At 38.6% G+C, this 13,046-nt stretch overlaps 1 protein-coding gene across 2 annotated transcripts in view; it reads left to right on the plus strand.

Moving 5' to 3' along the window:
- ARHGAP19 (Rho GTPase activating protein 19) overlaps positions 1 to 13,046 on the plus strand; it is a 53,509-nt gene that overhangs the window by 18,243 nt on the left and 22,220 nt on the right. For both annotated transcript variants that reach the window (XM_036336461.1, XM_036336460.1), the window contains exons 5-8: positions 1,973 to 2,199; positions 4,812 to 4,898; positions 9,848 to 9,913; positions 11,305 to 11,496. In XM_036336461.1, coding sequence (XP_036192354.1) covers positions 1,973 to 2,199; positions 4,812 to 4,898; positions 9,848 to 9,913; positions 11,305 to 11,496 — 572 coding nt within the window. The remainder of the gene's footprint in view (positions 1 to 1,972; positions 2,200 to 4,811; positions 4,899 to 9,847; positions 9,914 to 11,304; positions 11,497 to 13,046) is intronic.

The raw sequence follows: 13,046 nt of genomic DNA on the forward strand, positions 1-13,046 counted from the left end.
TTTGAATAATTTTTACTACTTAAAAGGAAACTAAGTTTAAATTTATAAAATCGAATAAGATTAGATTTTTTTTATCTTTTAAAAATATTTTTATTGATTTCAGAGAGGAAGAGAGAGAGAGAGAGAGAAAGAGAGAGAGAGAGAGAGACTTCAGTGATAAGTGAGAATCACTGATTGGCTCCCCCCAACCCCCCACCCCTCACTCACAACCTGGCGTGCACCTTGATCGGGAATCAAACTGTGACCTCCTGGTTCATAGGTTGACACCCAACCACTGAGCCACACCGGTGGGGCAAAATTAGATTTAAAAAAAGATTTTTATTGATTTTTAGAGAAGAAGAAAGGAGAGAGAGAAACATCGATATGAGAGCAAAACATTGATCTGCTGTATCCTACATGGCCCCCTACCCAGGATCAAGCCTGAAACCTGGGCATGTGCCCTGACCAGGAATCAAACCAGCAACCTTTCGGTGCAACGGGAGGATGCCCAACCAACTGAGCCATACCAGTCAGGGCAGATTAGGTTTTTTTTAGCACTATCAGTAATAACCCAGATGATACAAATGAGAAAATATTACTAGAGTATTATATAACTTTACAATTACTTTGGAGAGAAAATTGTTTGATCTTTGAAAAAGATATGGAAAATATTCATAAGTTTTTTTTATAGGGGTAACATGTAGAATTTTTTTTCTGTTTTTTTTTTCCCATTGAGTTAACTTAGTACAGTATTTAAAATCCTCCCCTTTACCACCCCATGATTCACTGTTCGTTGAGGTCGTATTGAGGTATGGCACAGTTGTTGCATTTGCTATGCCTTGCTCATAACTGGAAGGGATTTTTGTTTTCAACTTTATATTAACAGGGAATAGTTTCTAGAAATATTATCTTTGTTTCCTAAACCTGGAGTTATTACAGTTCAACAGCTTAACCAACACATTGTAATCATATTCAGGTCTATATGAATTATATGCAAATAGTTATCTGTGTCTTTTGAAATTCCCATTACCCAGGGTTTTTATTGATAACCTGTGTAGTCTCTTAGGGGAGAAACAGTCATTCTGACTCCATGAGGACCTGCCTGGATTATCCTGTTATCAGAGCATAATTCATTCTCATATTTCTTTTAGCAATAAAATATCTGAGTGAGGAAAAGTGAAGGGAGAGGAATTATTAAAGGTATATGTGGACATATATTTATTTCTCTTGGGTGTACACCTAAGAGTGGAATCACTGGGCCCTATGGTAACTCTGTGTTTAACTTTTTGAGGAACTGCCTAACTATTTTCCAAAGTGGTTGTACCATTTTACATTCTCACCAGCAATGTAAGAAGGTTTAATTTTCTCAGCATTCTTTTTTTTTTTTTTTTTAATATATATTTTATTGAGTTTTTACAGAGAGGAAGGGAGAGAGATAGAGTTAGAAACATCGATGAGAGAGAAACATCGATCAGCTGCCTCCTGCACATCTCCTACTGGGGATGTGCCCGCAACCCAGGTACATGCCCTTGACCGGAATCGAACCTGGGACCTTTCGGTCCGCAGGCCGACGCTCTATCCACTGAGCCAAACCGGTTTCGGCTCTCAGCATTCTTGTTAACACTTGTTATTGTCAGTCCTTTTTATTATAGCCATACTAGTGAGTATGAAGTAGTATCTCATTATGGTTTTGATTTACATTTCCCTGATAGCTAATGATACCGAGTGCACAAATGCTTACTAGCCATTTATAAATCTTCTCTGGAGGAATATTTATTCAAGTCTTTTGCCCATTTTTGATTGGGTTTTTCTTTTTTATTATTCAGTTGTACTGACATTATTTTATTATATTTTGCTATAATCTCTGGTTATGCCTAATTCTTTTTTCTTCTTCTTTCTTCGATTAGAGTTGAGGGGAGGATAATAGTAGGAACATTTTTTTCCTCTTGCTTGTATTTCCTCCCTACTTGCAATCATCTCTTTTGTCCTCAAGATTTGATGCAGTTTGATGATAAAGGAAACAAGACCGATAGACCAGATAAGGAGCGGCAAATTGAAGCTCTCCAGTTGCTCTTCCTCATCCTTCCTCCACCCAATCGTAACTTGCTGAAGTTACTGCTCGATCTCCTGTACCAGACAGCAAAGAAACAAGACAAGAATAAGATGTCTGCCTATAACCTTGCCCTTATGTTTGCACCCCATGTCATGTGGCCAAAAAATGTGAGTGTCGAGGGGAAGAGCAAAGACTGCTTGGTATTCTTGGGCTGGGCCTTATTCTGTGACTGTACCTTAGTGAGGTTATCAAGGGTCCAAGGTCTAGCCTTCTGTTTAACAATTTTAGGAGCTTGCTTTATGAGTTCATTTAAGAGTCATCAGACCTGCCCTGGCCGGTTTGGCTCAGTGGATAGACTGGTGGCCCGAGGACTGAAGGGTCCCAGGTTTGATTCTGGTTGGGGGCATGTACCTTGGTGGCAAGGCTTAATCCAGCCATGGTTAGGGCCATGGGGGCAACCAATGGTTCTCTTTCTCTGTCTCTCCCCCTCCCTTCCACTCTTTCTAAAAATAAATGGAAAAATATCCTCGGATGAGGATTAACAACAACAAAAAAAGAGTCATCAGACCTGAGGGGGCCAATTTCTGTTAACCTCACTTATAAATCAATCTCTGATAAATCTGAATGACAACTTATTAGTGGGAACTCAATGGGATTATAGCTACTAAATAAAGAATACTCATTTTGGTGGGTCAGTCTGAATTCCTTCTTAACGTGAAAGCCATCTTGGGAAACCACATTGATTCCTGAGGATTACATGGTATAAATTTAGCATAGAGTTGTTTGATCTTACAGGATGTCACTAAGCTTTTAGATAAGATGACACATAGAACAATCCTGCCTTATCCTAACTTTTCTATTTCCTGTAGATATTTTCTCCTTGGATAAAGCTGAACGTGCTTCTTATTACTGAGAACATGGCTTTCTCAGTGACTTGTATGAGAAATAAATTATCAAAAGTCTTTTGAACTCATTCTTGACCTGGAGATACATAGGCCCATATTCCTGTCCATTCATATAGATTTTATTGTATGATGGAATTGGGAGGCAGGATACCTGGGTTGGAAGCTACAAACCAGCTGTGACCTGTATCCCCCTTTTTTTTTAAAATCCTCACCCAAGGGTATTTTTCCCATTGATATTTATTTATTTATTTAAAATATATTTTTATTGATTTTTTTACAGAGAGGAAGGGAGAGGGATAGAGAGTTAGAAATATCGAAGAGAGAGAAACATCGATCAGCTGCCCCTTGCACACCCCCTACTGGGGATGTGCCCGCAACCAAGGTACATGCCCTTGACTGGAATCGAATTGGGAACCTTCAGTCCGCAGGCCTATGCTCTATCCACTGAGCCAAACCCGTCAGGGCTCCCATTGGTCTTTAGAGATTGGAAGGGAGGGAAGAGTGGAGAAAAAGAGAGAAAGATAAGGGAGAGGGGAAGAGAAACATTGATGTGAGAGAGACATAGCAACTAGTTGCCTCTGGTATGTGCCCTGACTGGGGGCCAGGGATCGAACCTGGAACTGAGGTACGTGCCCTTGACCAGGAATTGAACCTGAGACCCTGCAGTCTGCAGGCCAATGCTCTACCACTGACCAAACCCGACCAGGGCGTGGCCTGTATTCTTTATGTTTTTATGCTTAGGCTCCTATTTTGTAAATGGTCATAATAGTATTTTCCCCACTTATCTGACAAGGCAGATGGATGTGGTGACTTATAAAATATTTTGGGGATATAAGAAATGGGAAAAGAAAGATTAAGGAGAGGTTATGTGGTACATTTCACCTAAGGTAACTAATAAAAAAAATAATATAAAGTTCCAGGCCTGGAAGGGCCTTTCCTCAGAGAAAGGTTGGTGGGGGGTGGGGATGAGGGTGGAAGGATGGTTGGGTGATGAGAAGAAAAGGACACACCAACATTTGTCCATATTAAGGATTTTAGAACCAGCTGAGATTGTGGAGAAGGAGTAATCTGTGCTTATAAAGGGATTTAAGAGGTCTTGCTAAAAGCAAAAATGAATAAAGATATATGTTGAAGATGAGGGCTTTGGGATAGTAGAGATGCTGAAGTGCTTAAAAGAGGCAGGAGAGCCTGGCCGGTGTTGCTCAGTGGTTGAGTGTCGACCCATTGTCCAGGAGATCACAGTTTGATTCCCGGTCAGGACACATGCCCAGGTTGCAGGCTCGATCCCCAGTAGAGATTGTGTAGGAGGCAGCCAATTGATGATTCTCTCTCATCATTGACGTTTCTGTTTCTCCCTTCCTCTCTCTGAAATCAATAAAAACATTAAATAAAAAAGCAATAGAAACAAGAGAAGAGAATCAATGACAGTTTGTATTTTTAAGAAACAGATGTCACGTTGGTATCAATTAGTAGTGACAGTTCTCTTTTGTCTCTGGAGAAGCTCCTTTCTCTGAAGGGGCAATGGTGGTTGGTACAGATTCTGTTCTTCCTGACCCTTATCCCAGACTAGATCTTCTCTAGCAACTCTGCTTGCATGTCTCATTTTCAAGCAGAATTAGGAAATGAAAATTTGTTCCCAAGGATTTTTTGGTCACTTTAGGGTCACGTGGTTCTTCCTAGATTATGTCATTCCAGTGGAAATCTGCTGAACCAAAAAGCCTTTGCAGAATGAAACATTGTATTAGAGGCACCTTGGTTAGGGACAGAAACTATCATGTCTTTTGAAAGAATAAGCTTGTTGGTAAGTAAGTGGCGTATCTGCCTTCTATTTCCCAGTTTGTAATCCCCTTTTTTTGTTTCTTTTTCCTGAATAGGTCACTGCAAATGACCTTCAAGAGAACATCACGAAGTTAAACAGTGGGATGGCTTTTATGATTAAACACTCCCAGAAACTTTTTAAGGTAGGTAAGGGCGGGGAGTAGGTGGTAAAAGACAAGGAGGATGGAGCAAGGTAGGATGCTTAGAGGGCTGTTCAGGTGATGATAACCAGTTAAGAAAGGCCCTGGGACTGGTAAGCAGATTATACAGTAGCAAAACCTGGAGGGAACAACCAAGTGAGGCGGATAGGAAGGTACCTGGAGGCTGAGCAGAGCTTTGCCCCCTCGGTAATTGGCTTCATTCCTCCGAGTCGTCCTTCCTTTTTCATGAAAAGCAGCATATGTTGGCCACTTAGTTTTATCCTCCCTGTTTCCTTCCAGTAGAATTTTGAGGGTCTGACAGCCTCCTTTCATTTTGTACTCTGTCCTTTTAGTCTAAACCAGCAGTGTTTCTGCCAACATCATTTTCTCAAGAACTTTGTAGGTCTTCTGTGGATTTCAGTGGGATTCACTCCATTAGACAGAAGCCAGGTATATAAATCTTTTGAAGATAAACCCTTCTCTACTTGAGAAGGCTGAGGGACATGACCTTTAAGCTTCCTGGAAGGCCCTCTGGTTTGATTGAGAGGATCTGTGAGGCACATCTTTACTCTCTTGAAAGGGCTTTTTGTGTGACTGGATAGTCTGACCTTTTGATGTTTATAAGATTTTACAAATAAAGGTTGCAGTCACATCCTTGGCCTTTTCTGATAGTGAATTTCTTTTGTCATCTGGAAAGGCTGAGAATTTTTAAGACCGCCCAGTTCTGTTTTCTTTTCTTCAAATTTTTTATTGTGGTAAAATACACATGACAAAATTTACCATCTTGACCATCTTCAGTGGCATTAATTTGTTGTTGTTTTTCTAAAACTTAAAAAAAAAAAATTGATCTTTATGGTTGAAAGTATTACAGATGTCCTTTTTGTTTCCCCCTTTGGCATTAATTTTTGATAAGAAGTGTCCAGACTTGAAGAGACTTTTTACAAGAGTTTATTGAACCAAACGAAGACATATGCCGAGGAGCAAGGTCTCAAATGCTCCAGAGAATAACTGTTTTGCAGCTTCTTTTGTACATTTGAAATTCAGGAGGGAAAGTGAGGAAGATTACATGGAGGTAGGGAGAAAGCAAGGTGGGGACTGGATTACAGGATAGTTAACAAGAGTATATGCTTTCTTGACGGGTAATATCCCTTCCTAGGGGTATTACTTCTGGTATTTCAAAGGTGTGTTAACCTAGATGCACAAAACCAATGGACAGGGCTTGCATAAAAACCTCTCCCTAAAGAAGATATGGGCCTTGGTTGTGACTATCTACCATGACCTGCCCAATTAGGAGGTTATGATCAGATCACCCTGTGAAGTTACTTTTACAGAATTCCTTTTTTTTTTCACCACAAATTACATACATACTGTTGTGCAATGATCACTACCATCCATCTCCAGAACTCTTCATTTTGAAAAACTGAAACTATATACTTGTACTTCACTGTGAAAGATTTTTCTTTCTTAATCCTCACCCGAGGATATTTTTCATTGATTTTTAGAGAGAGTGGAAGAGAGGGAAAAACAGAGAAATATCGATGTGAGAGAAACACATCAATTGGTTGCCTCCTGCCTGCACCCCGACCAGGGTCTGGACCAGGGACGAGCCTGCAAACAAGGTACCTGGCCTTGACTGGAATCAAACCTGGGCCTCTTCAGTCCACATATTGATGCTCTATCCACTGAGCCAGACCGGCTAGGGTTGAAGGATTTTTTTTTTTAAGTGACTTAAAACAACACAAATGTATTCTTTTAATGGTTATATAGAAGTCTGACTGGAGTCTCACTGGGCTAAAACCAAGGTTTTGGCTGCATTCCTTTGTGGTTGTTCTGGAGAGACTGTTTACTTGCCTTTTCCCCCTCTGGAGATTGCCCACATTCCTTGGCTCATGCTCCCCTTCCTTTGTCTTCAAGACTATCAGTGTGGCATCTCTCAGACCATTCTTCCCTAGTCACACTTCCCTCTGGCCACATCTGGGAAAGGGTCTCAAGTGATTATATTGGACTCACCCTGACTAACCTAGGATAAGCTTTCTACTACAAGGTCCTTAACTTAATCACACCAGCAAAGTTCGTTTTTACCACGTAAGATAACAAATCCCTGTGAAGGATTTTGAGAGTACAGATCATACAAACCTTAGAGATAAAACTAGAGTACAATTTCCTAGATGTAGTTCAGCTTAGTACAAATTCTAATGATTAGACTCTTTAAAATATTCTTAGTTTTTACTGTTTTCCTTTTTTCCATAGATTCTTCTTTCACCTTCTCATTCTTGGGGTTTTCATCTTCGTTTGCTACTTTAGCTTTGTTTCCAGGCTAGTGTGAGCACTGTTTGAGTCTCCGTTGATCACTGAAGGAGAGAAAAAAAGGCTTTTGGAGATTTATCTTGGAGATTTAGGTCTCGTCTCTTTCAATTTGGGCCAGAACTGGTGTCCTTGTGGGCACCCGCTTTACCATTTTGGCTGATGATGTTCTTCCCTGAGCTTGTGCTTTGTTGTGTCTTCTTGTTCTCGGGCTCCTTTGTATGGATTTTTATCCTCCTTAATCCTCATATCCTGTGTTGCCTCATTCTGTGTTCTTTGTATCCTCCCCCCCCCCCCCCCCGCCCGCTGTACCATTTTTCTGAAATTCCTCTTAGCTGTTTGTAGTTCTGTCCTCTGTTGTCTGACCCAGTATGATTTGATCTCTCTTCAACATGAGTCATCACATCTTAACCTATGGACTTAAATATACAGTTAAGGCCAATTTTCACTTTATTTGGGAAGTCCTTCTTTTCCTGTGAATTATAAAATACTTAAGACCCTCAGATTTTTATTTAAAGCAGTCCATCTCTGGCTCCCTTTCTGGATGTCCTTCAGCTATATTATCTTTTTGGGGCAGACTTTTTGTTCATTTGGTTTTGTTTGTTTCTGGCATAAAATGTCCCCAGCTTCCCTGGCTGGGTAGCTCAGTTGGTTAGAGTATTGTAGCAATACGCCAAAGTTGTGGGTTCAATTTCCAGTCAGGACATGTACAAGAAGCAACCAATGGATGCATAAATATGTGGAACAACAAATTGATGTTTTTCTTTCTGTCTCCATCTTCTCTCTCTTTAAAATCAATCAGTCGATAAAAATAAAATAAAAATGTCCCCAGCTCACTCTTTGCTTTGCCCTGGGCCTGAAATCAAGAATTTTCTCCAAGGAACCTTGGTTTCTTTAACACTAGGTATACTCATTGTTTCTGGGGTGTCATTGGCTCTTTGAGGGCAAGGAAGTAGATTAAAATTTTTTAGCAAGAAATCTATATTAATACTATTTCCAATTATGATTTAACATTATAGAGCTTTTTCTTGACTTCTTTCACTTTATATTTTCACCTTTTTATTCTTTTTTAAAAAAAATATATTTTATTGTTTTTTTACAACAAGGTGGGGAGAGGGATAGAGAGTTAGAAACATCGATGAACTGCCTCCTGCACACTCCCTACTGGGGATGTGCCCGCAACCAAGGTTCATGCCCTTGACCAGAATCGAACCTGGGTCCCTTCAGTCTGCAGGCCGATGCTCTATCCACTGAGCCAAACCGGTTACGGCCCACCTTTTTATCTTTACATTGCAAATTCCAGATTTTCATAGCATTTATGTATGTTATTATTTGCTTTATTCTATGATATACATAAAATGGTTTCAAAATAATACAGCTGTTACTACTTATAGTAAACCTACATAAACCCGTTGATGGAAGTTTAAGATTTCTTGGCAGTTCATTTTTTCTTAAATATATTTCATTAAGGATGTATAGTCAGAATACAGTTTTCAAAAGCTAGGTGAAATAATTCCTTTCTCTGTGTTTATAGTATCAATTTGATGTATAGATATGTTCACTTATTTTCTGTTTCTGTTCAGTTTTAGGATTTGCTTTTTTTCCCTTTTGAATTTAATTTAATTTTTTGAATCTGTAGTATATTTACATGGTTGAAAAGTTAAAACTATACGAGAAGGTATGCTTGGAAAAATCTCAGTTCTTTCATTATTTATATTGTTTTCTGGTTTACCCTCCTAATATTTCTTTTTGTAAAATCAAATAAATGTGTCTACATGTGTATATTCTTATTTCCTCTTCATTTTACTAAGTACTTTTATCTACTGTTCCATAACTTTTCTCATGTAACAGTAGATCCTGGAAATCACTCCCTACCTGTTCACAGAATGTTTCTTCCCTTCTTCCCCTCCTCATTCCTTCCCTCCCTTCTTTCGTTTTTAATGACTGCATAGTACTGCGTGTGTGGATGTATAAAAGTTCATTCAATCAGTCCCCTACTAGTAGATAGTTGAGGTTGTGTCCAATCTTTTGATTTATCTTATCCAAGTTTATTTTGTGTTTCTGGAGTTATATCTTCAGGATAGATTCACAGAAGTGAGATTTCTGGGTAAATGGTAAATGCAAATGTAATTTTCTTAGATGTTGCTAAGTTCTCTTCCATAGTGGTTGTGTTATTTTACACTTATATTCAGACAGTACCAGGGTTTTTGTCATAGGATTCTGGGCAATATATCAGTAAGCTAAATTTTTCCTTGTCTGTTGTTACCTTATAGGAATTCTAAATGGTATTTTCTATACAAAAATTCCAAAATATGACCACTGTAATTTGTAAGAATTTTAGGGGTGGTTTTGCCAAGTATAAGCATTATTACAAATATCTATATTTTTGTTTCTGGCTCATTTGACTATATTCATGCCATATTTGATTCGTAAAACAGGAACAACTATAGTTGTGTCTTCTTAGTTTTCCCATCAGATTTGTTGGAATTATCTTTTTGGTGGAAGCTATAAAATAGGGCATTTTGAAGATCTTTATTTTTTCTAAAGTAATCTGCCAGATTATTTTGAAAACCATTGTCATTGAGTCTTAAAAGAACTTTAGATACTACTTATTGCTTGGTCTTGGTTTTCTTTCATTACCTGCCCAGGCTCCTGCTTACATTCGGGAATGTGCCAGATTGCACTATTTGAGCTCCAGAACTCAAGCATCCAAGGTAAGAATAGGAAATTGTTCTTAGCCCACACAAGGAGAGCATTAATTAAAATTAATGGTGTTTAAAACAAAGTGTGAAATCAAAGTAAAGCTCTGAAAAATAAAATGTTTTTATAGTTTAAAATTATCTAGTCATTTTGAGGTAAGGAAAAAGACTGAGAAGAAAGTTATATGTTGAAATAAAAATGCCCCTACATGGTCTGCATTCTGAGGTGCGCCACTGATGGCATAGATTGTATGTTTAAAGGTTTTCACAGAGCCAGTGTGCATTCTTACAGCATATGGTATAAACAGTCTGAATAGCAGATGTATGGAATATTTTATCATAATAAAAATACAACTTTATATAATATAATCTTATTTCAGGTTCAGTAGTAAGGTAACAAACATTGTCAAGTAGCTAAAAGACTTGAGACCACATGAGCTTAGAAGGCAAATGTGTGATGATTATTGGCAAAATTACATATGATTACTGAGCTTTAAAAGTGAGAAGTTAAAAAAATCTCACAAGTGCTTTTTGATGCTTTTTGTTTAGTCTGTCTTGGTTAGAAACTGAAGCTGTCAGCTACACTATTTTTTTTCCTGCTCCTGTTTGTTTTTACGTCTCATTTAGCAAATACTTGGTATGACCAGAAGAACAGTATTTGATTTCAGCTAGATTAACTTGTGTGTGTGTGTGGGGGTCTTAGAGAGTTGTTTTTGTTCCTCTACTACTGCTGTGTTGTTGTCACATCGTGTTGACATGTATGGGAAAGAGTACCAGCCAAGAACCAGTGCACTTGGGCTCCAAGATGGGTCTGTCACTTCAGTATCTAGAGAAGTTTAAACTTATAGCTTAGCTTCAGTTTTCTCTTCTATCAAATGGGAATGATGATACTTTCCCTGTTTACTTCATAGGATAGCAATGAAAATTACATGAGATTAAAAGATGCTTCGAAAACTGAACTCTTATGTAACTTTTGGTGGCAATAATTCTGAATGAATTTAGGATCTCTGAGCAGGTCATGGGAATGGGTTATTAATACTAGTAAAGTCTAGCCCTGGCCAGGTAGCTCAGTTGGTTAGAACGTCCTCTGGATATGCTAAGGTTGCAGGTTTAATCTCTGGTCAGGGCATATACAACAATCAACCTGTGAATGCATAAATAAGTGGAACGAGAAATCGATATTTCTCTCTCTCTAATCAATAAAAAGCTGTAATTAAAAAAGACATAGTCTATAACTATATGTTTCTTTTTATCTGATAATAGTTTTTAGACTTTTATTGTTCCTAGGTATAAGAATATATCATGTACCCTACTTCCCCACTCTTCTTTTTGCTCCAGGGTTGTGGGAACCTAAAAACAAAGCTGGTAGGATGTATTCATTTATTTTTCTTTTAAATTTTCTCTAGGATGATCTTGATCTGACAGCTTCGTGTCATTCTAAGTCCTTCCAACTGGCAAAATCTCAGAAACGGAACCGGATGGATTCCTGCTCTCATCAGGAGGAGACCCAGCAGCGGACAGAAGAGGCACTGAAAGAGCTGTTCCAACATGTCCACAATATGCCCGAATCAGCAAAGAAGAAGCAGCTTATCAGACAGGTGCCTGAAAGCAGGGAAACAGGGCTTTCGGAATTCATGTGATCATAGTTATAGAATCATAGGGAATATTGTTAAGAATCTCATTTAATTTTTGACTCTTATTAGCGCAAGCCTTGGCTCAGCCATTGAAGCAAACTTGTCTATGGAACCTCATTGGAATCTCTATCTCTGTACTACTGCCCCACTAGAGAAAAGAGTGGAGGCTCTTGGATTTTTCTTTTTTTCTTTTTTTTTTTCAAAGGAGCTATTTTATTTTATTTTATTTTATTTATTTATTTATTTATTTATTTTTTATTGCTTAAAGTATTACAAAGGGTATTACATATGTGTCCATTTTATCCCCCCGCCCTAGATAGTCCCCTAGCCTCCCCTATCCCCCAATGTCTTATGTCCACTGGTTATGCTTATATGCATGCATACAAGTCCTTTAGTTGATCTCTTACCCCCCTACCTCCTGCCCCCCAACCCTCCCCGGCCTTCCTGCTGCAGTTTGACAATCTGTTTGAGGCAGCTCTGCCTCTGTATCTATTATTGTTCAAAAGTTTATAATGGTCTCTATTATCCATGAATGAGTGAGATCATGTGGTATTTTTCCTTCATTGACTGGCTTATTTCAGTTAGCATAATGCTCTCCAGTTCCATCCATGACGTTGCAAATGGTAAGAGTTCCTTCCTTTTTAGAGCAGCATAGTATTCCATCGTGTAGATATACCACAGTTTTCTAATCCATTCATCTACTGATGGGCACTTAGGCTGTTTCCAGATCTTAGCTATGGTGAATTGTGCTGCTATGAACATGGGGGTGCATATATCCTTTCTGATTGGTGTTTCTGGTTTCTTGGGATATATTCCTAGAAGTGGGATCACAGGGTCAAATGGGAGTTCCATTTTCAGTTTTTTAAGGAAACTCCATACTGTCTTCCATAGTGGCTGCACCAGTCTGCATTCCCACCAGCAGTGCACAAGTGTTCCTTTTTCTCCACATCCTCTCCAGCACTTGTCGTTTGTTGATTTGTTGATAGCCATTCTGACAGGTGTGAGATGGTACCTCATTGTTGTTTTGATTTGCATCTCTCGGATGATTAGTGACTTTGAGCATGTTTTCATATGTCTCTTGGCTTTCTGAATGTCCTCTTTTGAAAGGTGTCTATTTAGGTCCTTTGCCCATTTTTTGATTGGATTGTTTATCTTCCTTTTGTTAAGTTGTATGAGTTCCCTATAAATTTTGGAGATTAGGCCCTTATCGGATATGACATTGGCAAATATGTTTTCCCACACAGTGGGTTTTCTCGTTGTTTTGTTGATGGTTTCTTTTGCTGTGCAGAAGCTTTTTATTTTGATGTAGTCCCATTTGTTCATTTTCTCTTTAGTTTCAAGTGCCCTAGGAGCTGTATCAGTGAAGAAATTGCTTCGGCATATGTCTGAGATTTTGTTGCCTTTGGATTCTTCTAAAATTTTTATGGTTTCCTGTCGTACGTTTAAGTCCTTTATCCATTTTGAGTTTATTTTTGTGTATGGTGTAAGTTGGTGGTCTAGTTTCATTTTATTGC

The sequence above is a fragment of the Myotis myotis genome, unplaced genomic scaffold, assembly GCF_014108235.1.
Source record: "Myotis myotis isolate mMyoMyo1 unplaced genomic scaffold, mMyoMyo1.p scaffold_m19_p_15, whole genome shotgun sequence".
Classification (NCBI taxonomy): Eukaryota; Metazoa; Chordata; class Mammalia; order Chiroptera; family Vespertilionidae; genus Myotis; species Myotis myotis.